At 41.8% G+C, this 15,300-nt stretch overlaps 1 protein-coding gene across 1 annotated transcript; it reads left to right on the top strand.

The window, feature by feature from the left end:
- The first annotated feature begins 8,517 nt into the window (after positions 1–8,517).
- LOC108934173 (muscarinic acetylcholine receptor M1-like) lies at positions 8,518–14,543 on the top strand. The gene is made up of 2 exons (XM_029251116.1): positions 8,518–8,987; positions 12,908–14,543. Exon 2 carries the CDS (start codon positions 13,038–13,040, stop codon positions 14,541–14,543), a length of 1,506 nt encoding a protein of 501 aa, XP_029106949.1. The 5' UTR covers positions 8,518–8,987; positions 12,908–13,037.
- Positions 14,544–15,300: the final 757 nt, after the last annotated feature.

Here is a 15,300-nt window from a genome sequence, read left to right as displayed (position 1 = left end):
TCTAAGTATGTGCAATGTTGGTCACTTTCCAGCCACTTTCGTCTTCATTTATAATCTACACCAACAAAAGCTAAATAAAACAAATGTCCCTTTACTTACATATACGTTATGTTCTATAAAAGGCTCAGAGGAGGCTACATTAAGTAAAACAGTCTTTCTGTTTTACCACTGAAAAAACTAAGTAAATTAAAATAAATTTTAAATGACAGAAAATAATCTCCACAAACCTACTGAATGCTAACTGATGAACAATTTATACCTACTAATAATTGCAGCATTAATCAATCTTACTATTAATTATCAGCACTCAAAAACAAGAGCTGCGAACACTGCTGAATGAAGGTTTCCCCACACTGCTAATCTGTTTGGGTGCCTTTACCACCAACTGAATGTGGAATCGCAGGTCACTCACTCCACAACAAAGAGAAATTTAAGAAAATGATAAATGAAAAAAGAAAATACAAATAATCTGGAAAATGTTCATATCCTTGTAAAATCGGTAACCAAAATGTTTCTAACATGAGAAGCCACTGTAATTACATGCAGTCAGCAACAAAGGATAGACAGCATGTGAAGAAAAAACTCTTTATATTATGATTTATTTCCCACATTTGACACCTCAGTATAACAAACACACACACACACACACACACACACACACACAGGCAGAAACCGCTTGTCTGAAGTGGGTTCACAGCAAACTGGAGCCTAACCCGGCAACGCAGGGCTGAAGGTGGAGGGGACGCACCCAGGACGGGACACTAGTCCACTGCAAGGCACCTCAACCAGGACTTGAACCCCAGACCCACCAGAGAGCAGGACCTGGCCAAGCCCGCTGTGCCACCACACTCCCCTCAGTATATAACAAATATCACTATTAGGCTGCATGAAGCTTTCAATTAATCAACACCTCATTATTTATGAATTAATTAATCACGTCCATCAAAGGCCTCAGGTAAACAGAGAGCTAAATTCAGATCCCTTGCAAAGTACTAGAGGTAAGAGCAGAGTGCCAATGAAAACTAACTCTCTAGGCCTGCAGTTCACTCATTAACGGATCCACAAGTTGTTTTCAGCTTGTTAACTACTAAAGGTAAATATGTCACACAGAAAAGAGCCAAGAGAGGGTCATGCAGAGGATGCCCTCGTTTTCACTCACTATATGTTTGCCCACCTTTAGCTCATTATATACAGACGAACAGACACACAGGATAAGGGCCCCTTTTTCAATTTTTCATATGGTGATTTATTCGTACAATAGGCAGCTAAAGTGACCCACATGGATTGACCCATTTTATTATCTCTTGCAAGTTTGTTACCGTTAACTGGTTATTATCCGCTATCCACAGTGGTTTATTTTCATACAGAAAGGAGGAATCATTGGCAAGTACGATGAAAAGCATGCAGCAGGCCATAATCATTTTTCTAAACTTTATTTCAAAATCCATTTTATAAAATGTTCTCTGTGATAACATAGCCTGCAATATTCTTCATGGCCATCCTAAGGCCATATAGCTCTAATTTTTGTTTACACTGCAAGCACCTTCAACAAATAAAGCTTAGTTGACAGCAGATTTGCAATTAATCTAAATTAATGGCAAAATACCACACTATGAGCAGTTTAAGAGTGTTTTTTCCAGAAGACAAATGCAGGGGAAACAAACACCTATGCAATTATGAAGTTTTACGCTGGGTAAACAAACCCTCAGGGCTACTCCCCTGTCATGCTGCAGCAAAGTCTCTTGACCTTATAGCAGTACACAGCCTTAACGAAGAGCTTTTTTACATCTAAAGTACTGCATTTTGGAAAATAGTCCCGCAGTTGGTTGACTGAAAAAGTTACAGTTAATTTAATAAACACAAGAACTTTTTCCTAAGTACAGATAAAATCACACGGCAGCACGTTCCTATTTCACTTTCCAGGGAAATGCCACATGCCAACAACACATAAATTATTAGTAGGTCAACAAAAGAAGCTTTATTTTGGAATGAAGAAGAGACTGTAATGAAACATGTTATGTTTATCAAAGTGGAGTATGGTTTTGAAAAGACCATGCTATGGACTTCTACCATGAAGCATCAAACCTTCCAACAAATATGCATTAAGTAAAAAATTCATACATAAGCATAATACTTGGTTTAGAAAAAAATTTGGATGTAAAATTAAATCTCATTACTCAACTTTTCAAGCACATTTGCAGGTTCCCTTTTTTCAGTCCCCTTTCTCCCTTACTGTCCCATTATTTTTCTCAGTATTATTTTCTTTTTTTATTCTGTCATAATATTTCTGTTCTTAGGTAGCACGGTGTCACAGCAAGTAGAGTCTGCATGCTCTCTCTGTTTTCACATGGATTTTCTCCGGGTACTCTGGTTTCTTCCTAGAGACCAAAGACATGTTCCAGGTGAGCTGGTAAGCTGGTGAATCTAAATTGGCCTTAGTATGTATCTATGCGAGTGAATGTGTGCAATTGCCCAACAATGGACTGGTACCGCGACCTACACTGAACAATCAGCACTTAATTACCAATAAAGTTAGTCATTAACTGTATTTTTTTTTTTCCTTAAACGCTGGTATTTCTTTTATATTTCTTTACTTTAGAATTGCAATCCATACAGTGTCGCTTCAAAATAGGTGAACCCTGTAAGGATGCTCATTATTCTTGCATAAAATATTAAGATTTGGATTTTATGTTTAAGTCTGAAAATAAACTTATGAAAAGAATAAATGATTATGATTTACACAGCTGATTCTACTTACCTTGATTTAACCAATGCCACTTGGGGTTTAAATATTTTGCAACTGTAGTACTTCTGTTTTTCTACTACACTCATAATTTCCTGTAAACCAACATATAAAATTGGTCATTACACACTTATGTCAAATTAGGCTGCTAATTACATAAATTTGTGGTAAAAATAAGGGACATTAAGGGTTCACATACTTTCAAGCAGTGCTGTAAATCTTTTTTCCATAATTGTCGACCACTTTGGGAAGCTCCTTTAAATGTGCTATATAGAAAACATTATTAGATATGTTGGTCATAACATTCATAACACCTCCCTGCAAAGCATCATTTGCGACAAAAGTAAATCAAAAGTAGATTACATCACACAGTCATGAGTAATGATATATCCTTTCAAAGGAATTCAGTACATTTTAACGCCGCAAATTTAAACTAAGAGCTAAAGCTTTCCTTGGCCTTTTTCCTTTTTCAATGTCTTTTTGCTTTTTTGGCTTTAGAGCTAATTATTATTGCAGAAAAATTAATTAGATTTCTAACATCAGAGGAGATAGGTTTGTATGGGAGGAGGCTGCTCACCCACTGCGCTGTTCAACAACATCAAGGCTCATATTTTGAATTAAAATTTCTTGTGAACTGTTTTCATAAGGTATTTTTCATAATCCTGAGTTTATGGCTCATTACATGCATTTTAGGATACAAATTGCATTTGCTTGTAAGTTCGACTTCTCAGAAAAGGTTTTATTATACAAAGGAGAGAGACTGTGTAATAAGAGTTCTTTCAGATAACTTTCATCAAACACCAATATGGTAAACCACCATCAATAAATTTGGCAAACACAGTCTAAACAACTGTCTTTAAGTCTAGTGCAGCAAATGAAATATGAACCAGCCGGAGACACAAGATTTTTTCCGTAAGGCAGAAGTCTCATAAATAATTAATAAGAACCTAGGGCAAGATTTGTTGTTATGCAAGTGAAGTATCATAGCAGAAATTAACTGGGATGTAACTCAGAAATTTACAGTCAAACAGTTCATGATTAAGGTCCAATAGATGACTGATAGTAATACATGAGAAAGATAGAGAGAGCAGAAGAAAAAGTAGCAGAAAAGGAGAGGTTTATAATATTACCTTGTCATCACGGCACAAAAAAGCAAGGAGTAAAAACAGGCCAGAGTTTAAAGATTTAGGAGTCAGGATTTTAATTCTACTTAGACATAAAGGCCATTAAACTTGTCAGATGTAAGAGGATACGGTACGTAGAAGTTTTAGCAAGCAAGACAAGAAGTTATTTATCTATTAAAGTGAGGCACACTACTATAATGGGTAGTCAGTGGAATATGTTTTCTTGAGAAGGAGCAAACTTTTACAGTGCATTAAGTTAGTAACATGTGTCTGGTATTTGGCTATTCTACCTCCAGTCTAACTCAAAATATTTTTAAACTGTAATAGCTAGTTGGAGTGAATACTGCTTTTTGCAGTCAATGCTCCTTGATTTTTTTACAGCAAATATTAAGATCATAAAATAACTTTTCTGAAGAGATATACCTAAAGATGGGGGGGCGCAGTGGGTTGGACCGGGTCCTGCTCTCCAGTGGGTCTGGGGTTCGAGTCCCGCTTGGGGTGCCTTGCGACGGACTGGCGTCCCGTCCTGGGTGTGTCCCCTCCCCCTCCGGCCTTACGCCCTGTGTTGTCGGGTAGGCTCTGGCTCCCCGTGACCCCGTATGGGACAAGCGGTTCAGAAAGTGTGTGTGTGTGTGTGTGTGTGTGTGTGTGTATACCTAAAGATATGTGTGGAAGACCCATGTGTTCCAGGAGCCTTTCTTCTCGGCAATGACCCACTATTGAGGGTTATTGTTCATCAGTAATGTCTTATAAAGTGCCTTGGATATCAGTATCTCTTATGTACAGATTGTCACGACAATCTTTCCATTTCTGTGTGATCGTCCCTCAGTAATTAGCTGTTTATTTGCATCTCTGAGCAGTCTAAGTCCAGGCTGGAACTTCTTTTTGACATCACATATCTTTTGTAAGAAATGCCACGAGAAACCTGTTTACCTGCAAGATTAAAAACACAATGTACATACAATGACTTTTAATCTGAGTGGATGATTGCCAACATGAGCCACTTCTACTTCCAACAGTGCATTACAATTCTATTAAGAGGGCACAACAGCAGAGCTAAAACAGCAACAAGTTCTCTACATAGTGTTTCTCCAGTGAGAGAACAAAATTGTCAATAAGATAATATGTTCTATGTGAAAAGGCCCACCTGAACCACAACTGTCACATTTCAAAAAGCCAGCACTTCAGTTCAGCAACGAAGGTCTCTAGCCACCAACAACAATCAATGCTGAGAAATAATCCCAAACTAACACTAAACTGTTTTACCCACATCAACCATCAGCAAAACTGTGGCAGCCAACATGTCTTAGTTGCCTGTCTACACCCACAAGGAATTCTTGTCAGCCATAAGAACTCTGGGCTTGGGCACATACATCTGTACAGCCTAGTAACCTTCAGATGATACCAATTCATACTGCACTGGAGACAGACCTGTCAGACCTGGCTGCTACATACCACAACATCACAGACTTGGAGGAATACACAGAATCAGTGACTGGCTACAACAGCAAGTGCATAGATGATGTGACTTCCTTTCAAGACCATTACCACACGTGCAAACCAGAAACCGTGGATGACTGCTGAGGTGCGCTCACTGCTGAAAACCCGAGACACTGCCTTCAGGTCTGGTGACAAGGCAGCGTACCGCACAGCAAGGGCCAATCTGTTCCAGGCTATCAGAGAGGAGAAACACAACTACGCAGAACGAATCCACTGTCATTTTCTCAACTCCAAGGACATAAAGCACATGTGGAAAGGCATTCAGGCTATCACAGACTACAAAGCTACATCACTGTCTGTGACGGCGACTCCTCACTCCTAGATGCGTTGAATGATTTCTACACACAGTTCAAAGCACAGAACATCATGCCAGCAGGTAAAGCCACCCCAACTCCCACCGACCGAGTATTTTGTCTGTCTGCAGCAAATGTCAGAAAGACTCTTTCCAGAGTCAACCCACAGAAAACTGCAGGTCCTGACAACATACCTGGCCAGGTACTCAGGGAATGTGCTTTTCAGTTTGCAGATGTCTTCATGGACATCTTCAACATTTCCATGAGCCAGGCAGTTATCCCTGTGTGCTTCAAGACGACCACAATCATCCCTGTGCCAAACAAATCATCGATGTCCTGTCGGAATGACTACCGAACAGTTGCACTCATGCCTATCATCATGAAGTGCTTCGAGCAACTAGTCATGAAACACATAAAGAGCAGTCTTCCAACCACACTGGACCCACTCCAGTATGCCTACCGTCCCAACTGTTCGACAGAAGATGTCATACCTGCTACTATCCACCCTTCCCTGACCCATCTAGACAAAAAGGACAAATATGTAAGGAGAGTGGGAGACCAAAGTCCGTCAGGATCGGCAACTCCACCTCCAGCACCACCATACTGAACACCAGCTCTCCCCAGGGCTGTGTGCTCAGTCCACTGCTGTTTACCCTATTGACTCATGACTGTACTGCAAAGTACAGTTCAAATCATATCATCAAGTTTGCTGATGACACTACAGTTGTGGGCCTCATCACCAACGATGATGAGTCAGCATACAGAGAGGAGGTGAACCAGCTCGCAGAATGGTGTAAAGACAACAATCTATCTCTAAATGTTGATAAGACTACAGAGATAACTGTTGACTTCAGGGGGACCCGAGTAGACCACTCACCTCTGCAGGTTAATGGAACAACTGTGGAGAGAGTCAAAAGCTCCAAGTTTCTTAGTGTGCACATGACAGAGGACCTCTCCTGGACCCTGAACACCACCTGCCTACCCAAGAAGGCCCAGCAGCGTCTCCACTTCTTACGGAGGCTGAAGAGAGGCAAACTCCCCCCTCCCATCCTCACTACTTTCTACGGAGGGACGATAGAGAGTGTCTTGACCAGCTGTCTCACCGTGTGGTACGGGAACTACACAGTCTCCGACCACAAGACCCTACAGCGAGTGGTAACAATAGCTGAAAAGATCATCGGAGTTCCTCTTCCTGCCACCGACTCCACATACAAAAACCGCTGCATCCGCAAAGGCCACCAGCATTGTGGACGACCCCTCTCACCCTTCTCATAGACTCTTCGCCCTGTTGCCATCTGGCAAGAGGTACAGGAGCATTAACTCAGCACTGCACTACACCACAACTGCCTACAGCTCGTAGCCATACCTGCGTCCACGTACTGTCCTGTGTATTTATTTATTGTCTTGTGCTATGTCCTGTGTTGCACCATGGTCTCCGAAGAAACAACATTTTGTTCCACTGTACACAAGCTGTATAGAGGAATGACAATAAAAACAACTTGAACTTGAACTTGAGATAAGTCAGGACAGGTGGTCATTTCTGTCAACTTCAAGCTCACGCAGTTATGAGAAATGCAATTGAAACACAAAACTGGGAACAGCACTATATTACTGTTGACATTGTGTGATTTAACTTATGAAAAAAAAGTCATTATTGTAAGACATATATGATGCCCAACACTGAATTGAGCTTAGCTTTGTGTTTTGTGTTCATCAGCTGATTCACTCATAAATCTTTAAATTGTTAGTTCCTGTGTTACAGTGCAGTCTGCTAAGTATTTGTAAAGTAATACAATTTTTGTTATTTTGCCTCTGTACTCGAGCACAAACAAGTTTAAGATTAAGGTGCAGAGTATCAGTTTTAATTTGAGTCCATTTACATCTATATGAAATTAACCATGTTAGCGATTATGTGGTATAAAAATAAAGACCCATAACACGGAGTATGTCATTCATTGAATTGTTCCAGTAAAATAACCTGCATTGTTTTGGATTGAAGCAACAACTAAGAAACAAAATGACATTTATAACTGTAAATAAATGCACACAACCTTTATCTGATGATGCTGATGCTTTCAATGCTGCAGGAATTCTCAGAGAAAGGTGCCTTACAGGACTTACAAAGTCCACATTTCCGTTGTCTGTTGTGTCCTTAACTTCACACAGAAGTAAATCTGTTGCTCTTTCATAACACTACTTTTGTGTTTACATTTAATTCAGACATCAAGAATGCACCATCTACTTGTGCTGCAGTCACTTATGGAAAATGTCAAGTGACAGACCATAAGTTTAAACCCATAAATTAGAATCATACTGAAGGTGCACTAATAATAATATGAGATAACTTTTAACAGCAGAGCTATAAACTATGGGCATGACAAGATACAGACCCCTAAGGTCAGGTTTCATGCAGAAACATTTTACCTTTGTCAGCAGTTTCCTGTTTGTCCACTTTATGGAATAAACTATGAAAATGAAGACTATGATGCAAGAATATAAATACAACTAATTTCCTGAAACACTGTTCTCATATGGACAGTTTGTAAAATAATTACTGCCCTTTTCAAAACATATTCCAGTAACCTTGGAATTTTTGTCATAGTTAAACTGTATTGACCTTTCTTTTTTATAGCTGAATAAAAGCAATGTTTTCTACTGATTGTTTTCATATGTAAAAATGAAATTATAACTGTGTTACATACACAGCTGCAGCGCTTGCCTTTGAAATGCCTACAAACGGACTTCATAAGCAAACAGGTCGTACTCTTACGCACAACTTAAGAGCACGAGAAGGCTGTGAAGATGTAATGAAGGGAGGGCCACAAACAGACGACCTCCGTACAGGAGCGCAGGCGGCTGCGGATGAGGATGAGGACGAGGATGAGGATGTTGCGCGTGTACGTGTCACCTGCGGAGAAGGTACGAGCTCCATTCACAGCCACTGTGCGTACGTGCGTGTGTGTGTGAGACACTCAGTCCACACGTTCTTTCCACGTTACGACGACGAGAGCCAGATGTGAACAGACACAGGGCGCGCGCGCGCGCACACACACACACTTAATTTTAGCAGCATACGTGTGGGATGAATGGAGCGGATTTAGGACTTCAATGAGTCCGTCAGCATGGAGGAAACTCGGACCCGCAGCACGGCGGTCCCTTCGTTCGGCGGCCCGCGTTTGCACACAATGAAATGGTGAGGATGCTGCGGGTGCAACAACACAGGCTCCCGTCCGCTGCTGCGCGAGACCAACGCAGAACCTTAACTACTTTAATCGCAACGAAGAAACGAGTGCAGCCGCTTTGCGCAGGACTTCTCCTTGCAATCTGGTACGTATGTAACCTGTTTCGGACACCTGATTTAACCAAGTAATGAATGAATAATCACATTTATTGACGTTTCCACTTGCTTTTTAACCAGTTATTTAGAAGTGTGTAGTTTCGATTAAATCACTAAACTGTCGATCTACAACCAATGACAGGATGATCATGGTTGTAAATTAAGATTAGTTTCATAGGTAAAGGATCTTAAAACGTATAATTCTTACCTGTTCTACTCAGTCTATTATGAAAGACAAGCCCACTTTCTATAGGTTATAAATTTTACAAAAGGTGATTTAGGTCCAGTTTCAGAGTAAATACATATTTTATAGTTATTCATAATTGTCCAGTCAGTGCTTAAGACTTGCTTGTATGACATAATAATGGTACTTCTACTTGATAATTGAAAACAATACAGTAAATATTATGTATACTAGTTAATATTCACTTGTGTGTTTTTTTAACGTTGACAGCAGCTGAAATATTGCGGATCATGGAAACTTGAATGCTGGTGAAGCTGGGAGCGAGTTTCTAATAATACCCCTCGCGCGCTTCTTCAGCCTTTTAATAAACTATGGAAACTTGACTGTAGAGTACAGTTTCATACATCAACTCAATTAGCAAGTCAAGTACTCTGTTATTCCAAATAATTCCAGATTTACAATGATTTCAAGACAATTTTCAATGCGCCGTTAACAAAACCAACCTTAACGATATAAAAAAATTAAGAGCTAATTATCATGGTCTATATGAATTATAGTGGGGAAGGGGCCACTACTACCACAAATTTTCATGAGAAACAAAAAGAAAAGGCGAAATCCGAATTTGAACGACGAAAATTATTTATTACGTTATTATTCATTTGTCTGTCCCATTTTTTGCAATGTTTTTTGCACATTTTTCGGGGTGGAATGACAGAACGGGTCTGGGGGTTGCGCTGTTTCTGCACAGAGCGGTCACACAGCGACCGTGCGGTCATGTACTGGTCGAATGCCGGCTCATCATGTAATCGTGCTTCGGAACTCGTGCCAATTGCACTTACTTAGTCCCCCTTAAACCAAGTGCTTGAGCTGAACGGCCTCAGCGGGCTCGGCACTGACTCTGCTTGGACGCCAACAGCAAACAGACAGGCTGTTAGAACGGGTCACTTGAGGGGTTATGTCGACACTGACTGACCACACGGTCGTCGTGTCACATTGAGTCAGTGTGCACTCAGAACTGACCCTTCGTCGCGCAGGTTCGCGACGTTAAGTGAACTCACCTGGATAATTGTTGTGACCTGAGGACCACAGGGGTCTGTTGAGTCGCAGCGTTTAACGGCAGGTGTTTTGTCGCTTACCTCAGCATCTGTACTGCACTGTACCAAGGTTACGAGCCTTCTCCGTGTATCGCCACCTTTGTCTCAATCATATTCGTCGCCCAAAACCACTCACTGCAAAAGAAGGACTAATAAACTGCCTTAGGTTCAGCACTTAACAACGGCCCACAGTGCGGAAAATAATTATTTCCCAGGTCGTGGGACTGAACACATAACGCTGGCACGATGGAGGAGTGAATCGCCGAGACGTTTGTCGCTAACGTCCTGAGAGAGCGTTATTCGCGGATCTGGCGCCTCAAACTGCCCGCCATTTTGGGTTTGCTTCCGCTTCCCCCTTGATTCCGTTCCCTGTCGCGTGCTGTGAGAAATGAGGCAAAAGGAAGTTTCCAGAATTGAACATTTCGAATGCAATAACTTCATAAGGATATGCTATTAAACACGTCGTATATACATTTTTTTATTACGCCCCTGCCCCCTGTTGCACAGTGGGCGCAACAACCGACCGGTCCAGTGTTTTGTATTGTACGCCTCTTATATTGAAACGGGTTTAATATACTTTTTAATGCCTCGTATGTTAAATTTGCGTTCCTCCACTTGTCTATTAAATATATATATATATATATCTGCTATGAATTAACCTCTGGTAAACGGTCATTAGTATTTTGGTGTCAGCTAAATTCCTGACTTTTGCTCCTATCAGATTGGCACCCCTTTCGCGCGTTTCTTCACACTTACATCCAAATATCCACAAAAATTCCATGTAAATGTTTTGTGTTTGGATATTTTTCAATGTGTTTTTCATTATTTATCAAAAACATTTGTGGATGGCCAGGACAGACTGCCATCGCACCCACACACGAGCGTTATTGAGGGCAGGCCTCACCTTCTTACTTCCCTTTTCCGTTAAACTGGTCATGTAGAAGCCAGTCACCAAGCCTGTGCTTTCTGTTAAACTGTTGCACCAGGGACCGCTCAAGTGGCACAAAGAAAGATAATCTCTCATTAAAGATTCTTTTGTGTAAGTTCCTCAAGAGCAGGAAAGAAAAAAGTACAGTTGCTGCATGCTGAATAACACCATAGTTACACTTACAGTTAACCCTTGACCTTAAAGGCTAAATCCCAGGGATGTAAAGAAAAGGATGGCATCTTTTCTTGGACCAGATACTAGATACAGGTTACAGATTGAGGTTCTGTTGCATTCACAGTGCAGACATGCCCGTTATATAAGTGTTAGGGGGCATGGTGGCCCAGTGGGCTTGGCCGGGTCCCGCTCTCTGATGGACCTGGCTTTCGACTCCTGCTTGGGCTGCCTTGCAATGGACTGGCGTCCCGTCCAGGGTGTGTCCCCTCCAGTCTTGTGCCCTGTGTTAGCCACCGGTTTGCCGCAAGCCTGCTTGGGACAAGTGGTTTCAGATTGTCTGTGTGTGTCAGTAATGTTTAAGTGCCCCTGATCTTTCTTCCAAACGATCCTGAACGCAATGCTCTCGAGCCCTACTATACAGGGGCTTCGCCTACTGATAGTGCATTGAGATGTTTCTCTGTGTCTATTTCACAACCCTACAAGGAGGTCTGAAGCAACAAGCATGGGGGTCAGCAAGGTTAATATTTATCATAAACTGGACAACAAATGGTAAAACCCATATGGCTTTCCCATTTTGAACTATTTTGGTATTTATCGTATTTCGATAAATACCACTGAAGAGTTTCCAACTGTATGACATGAAATAAAGCAGATGCACATAGCACTGAGCACTGTGCCTGTGCAGATTTCTGTTCCTTTCAGTATAATCATGAAAATAATCCTTATCGCAAGACAAACAGCTGCTTGATTACTGGACAGCCAGCCAATACATAGTACATTAAATATTGCATGTGCGTTACAAGGGTTAAGGTGCTTTGTGTATTGTACAAGCAGATACTTCACAATTTAATCGAGTTCAACAGATGCGATGCCCCTTTCACTTCCGTCTTGGCAGTAGACAGTGATAAAAAAACAAAGCTGGCATGTGGACATAGCAGAAAGTATATTAAGGATATGTCCATTTGTTTTTCACTTTAATTCTCACTACCTCATGTTGCCTTTGTCCTGCTCTCTAAGATGTCATAGCAACAGCTGACAGTTTAGTTTGCCTCTCCTGAGTGATGTAGCATTATTCTGAGCTCATACACAGTCAGCGCACTGAATCAAAACAGAAGGAAAAACAATGACCCTGTGCACTGGATGTGCAGCAGTGGGCACTAATTGCAAGGAAACTGGACTACAGGCTTGAACGTTATGTTGCAGTTGTAGGGGCCAAGACAGAATTTTACTTGTATTATACCACTGAAAATCTTAAAGGAGGCAAAAGAATGTCAACTCAGTTTCATTTGTACATTTTGTATATTTGTCCAATTGCAGATGTCTAACATAAAAGATAAAACAATTCAGGTACTGGAGTTTCTTCTTCTTTTAATAACATTGTGAGCTTTCTTACACTTGGGTTACAGTAAAATTCATGTGTCTCATTCTACTGAAGTTCGTTTTTTAAACATCTGGTCTCCTGTCCAATTTTACAGAAAGTCACTTGTTTCCGGTTGTTTGCTAATCGTCTTCTTCTACCTTCTTCTACAGTTTGGCAGATGCCCGTAAAACCCTACAAACCTGTGACAAAAAACAATCTCCATCTGAGCCTTCGTTTTAAAGCATGGCCTCTCTGTTCAGCCACGTGGGTTAGCTTACTTATCCCTCCCTTCTCACCACTATGAACATCTCCTGTGCATCCCAGGCCTCAAATTTTACAAATACATTAGGGGGTCACCAAATATGGGAGGTAGCCTTGATCATCCTTATCACTGGACCACTTTCTCTGGCCACAATTGTTGGCAATTTGCTGGTTGTGATATCCATTCGAGTAAACCGCAACCTGCACACCGTCAACAACTACTTCCTGTTGAGCCTGGCTGTGGCAGACCTGATTCTGGGAACCATCTCTATGAACCTCTACACCACCTACATTATCATGGGCCGCTGGCCACTGGGGAATCTAGCCTGTGACATCTGGTTAGCGATAGACTATGTGACGAGTAATGCATCTGTCATGAACTTACTTGTCATAAGTTTTGACCGCTTCTTCTCTGTCACACGGCCTCTCACCTATCGAGTGAAGCGTACCCCCCGGAGAGCAGGAATTATGATTGGCCTGGCCTGGGCTGTCTCCTTTGTGCTCTGGGCACCTGCCATCCTATTCTGGGAATATATTGAGGGGAGGAGGAAGGTACAGGATGGCGAATGCTTTATCCAGTTCTTTTCTCAGCCCATCATCACCTTTGCCACAGCAATTGCTGCCTTCTACCTCCCTGTCACCATCATGATCTTTCTATACTGGCGTGTGTACCGTGAGACTAAGAATCGCACAAGAGACCTGTCTGGATTGTTGGCCTCAGTCGTCGCTCACGGACCTTCACAGCCACCTAGATGGCAACCAACCTACTCCAACAGCACCAAGAGCAGCATAAGCAGCTCCAGGGAGATGCAAACTCGGGAGAACTGTGGCAGAGAAGGCCAGTCGGGTTGTTTCTCCATCCGACAGAAGACACCCCGGCTGACTCACGGTAGGAGTGTTACAGCCCTGTCATCCCACTCAGAAGAGAGCAGCATTAGGGTTGTGAGCCACAGCTGCTGGGAACTGGAGGAGGAGGCCTCCAACTCCACTTCTTCAGAAGAAGAGCATGAGCAGGATGCCAAAGGAGTGAGTGCCTTGGTGGTCCGTGTCCCCCTGATCCAGATGAGCGATGTGCAGGAACACATAAAAGAAAATATTACAGACAGTGGCATCCGCAGGATGCATCGTTTGGGTGCCAGACAACTGGGAAGCCTACCTTCCTTCAGTACAGGCAAACAGCCCGGCCCAAACAGCCCAAAACCGCCCATCACTAACAAGAGGAGGAGTATGATTGTTAAGGAGAAGAAAGCAGCTCGCACTTTGACTGCCATCTTGCTGGCCTTCATTATAACATGGACCCCCTACAACATTATGGTGTTGTTGTCCATCTTCTACTGTGTACCTGAAAAACTGTGGCAGCTGGGCTACTGGCTCTGCTATGTCAACAGCACAGTGAACCCTGTGTGCTACGCCCTCTGCAACGAGTCATTTCGGATTACATTCAAGAGGCTGCTGCTCTGCCGTTGGGACAGGAGGAAGTGGGCCAAGCCGCAGCAAAGTGTCCGACTTTCTCTCAAGTCCTTTGGTACGAGCAGCACCGTGTGAAACTCTATGACAGACAGACTTTTATGCTCTGAGTGTCCCACTGTCCAGTCTGTGAACATAAAAGCAAGGAGGGGAAGTTATTAAAAACTATCTGATACTAAAGATACTAACGGGGAAGTTAAGCTCCATAGTACAAGAACAATGCATCCAATTAATTTTTTGGGAGCCTTATATAGAAAATGTGGCCTTTTTCTCTCCTTGGGACACTTGCATTCAGCAGCATTCTGTGTTGCTACTGAGAGGGACAGGGATGCATATAAATAACTGGTTGCACTAATTACTACCAAAAAGACTCAAAGAGCTATGCAGGCATTTATGACAGTTTGCATGTACATTTTAGTTGTGCCAAATAAGCAATAAATAGATAATTCATAGCACATTGTACGTCTATTTATTATACAGTTTAAGGCTCATCAGTTTAAGTAACTTAAAAGGATTCAAATGTAAAAATGCAAAATTCTTTCAGTCGACGAAAGCTCTCAAAGCAATGAAATATTGTTTCCTCTGAAAACAGTAAAATAACTAAGAGAATGGTTTCAAAAACAATTAAAAATCTTTGTTTTCAGTAGTAACCTGAGTGGGGACAGCTGGTAGTGTGGTAGTTAGAGATACTGCCTGTTGGCCTAAAGGTTGCAGGTTTGATCCCTGTCTCTGGCTGTAGTACCCTTGAGCAAGGTACTCACCCTAAATTGCTCCAGTAAAATTACCCAGCTGTATGAATGGGTAAATAATTGTAAGCTTGTGATAATTGTAACCT

Source organism: Scleropages formosus, chromosome 4 (genome assembly GCF_900964775.1).
Source record: "Scleropages formosus chromosome 4, fSclFor1.1, whole genome shotgun sequence".
NCBI lineage: Eukaryota > Metazoa > Chordata > Actinopteri > Osteoglossiformes > Osteoglossidae > Scleropages > Scleropages formosus.
This window is presented reverse-complemented; position numbering and strand designations above follow the sequence as displayed.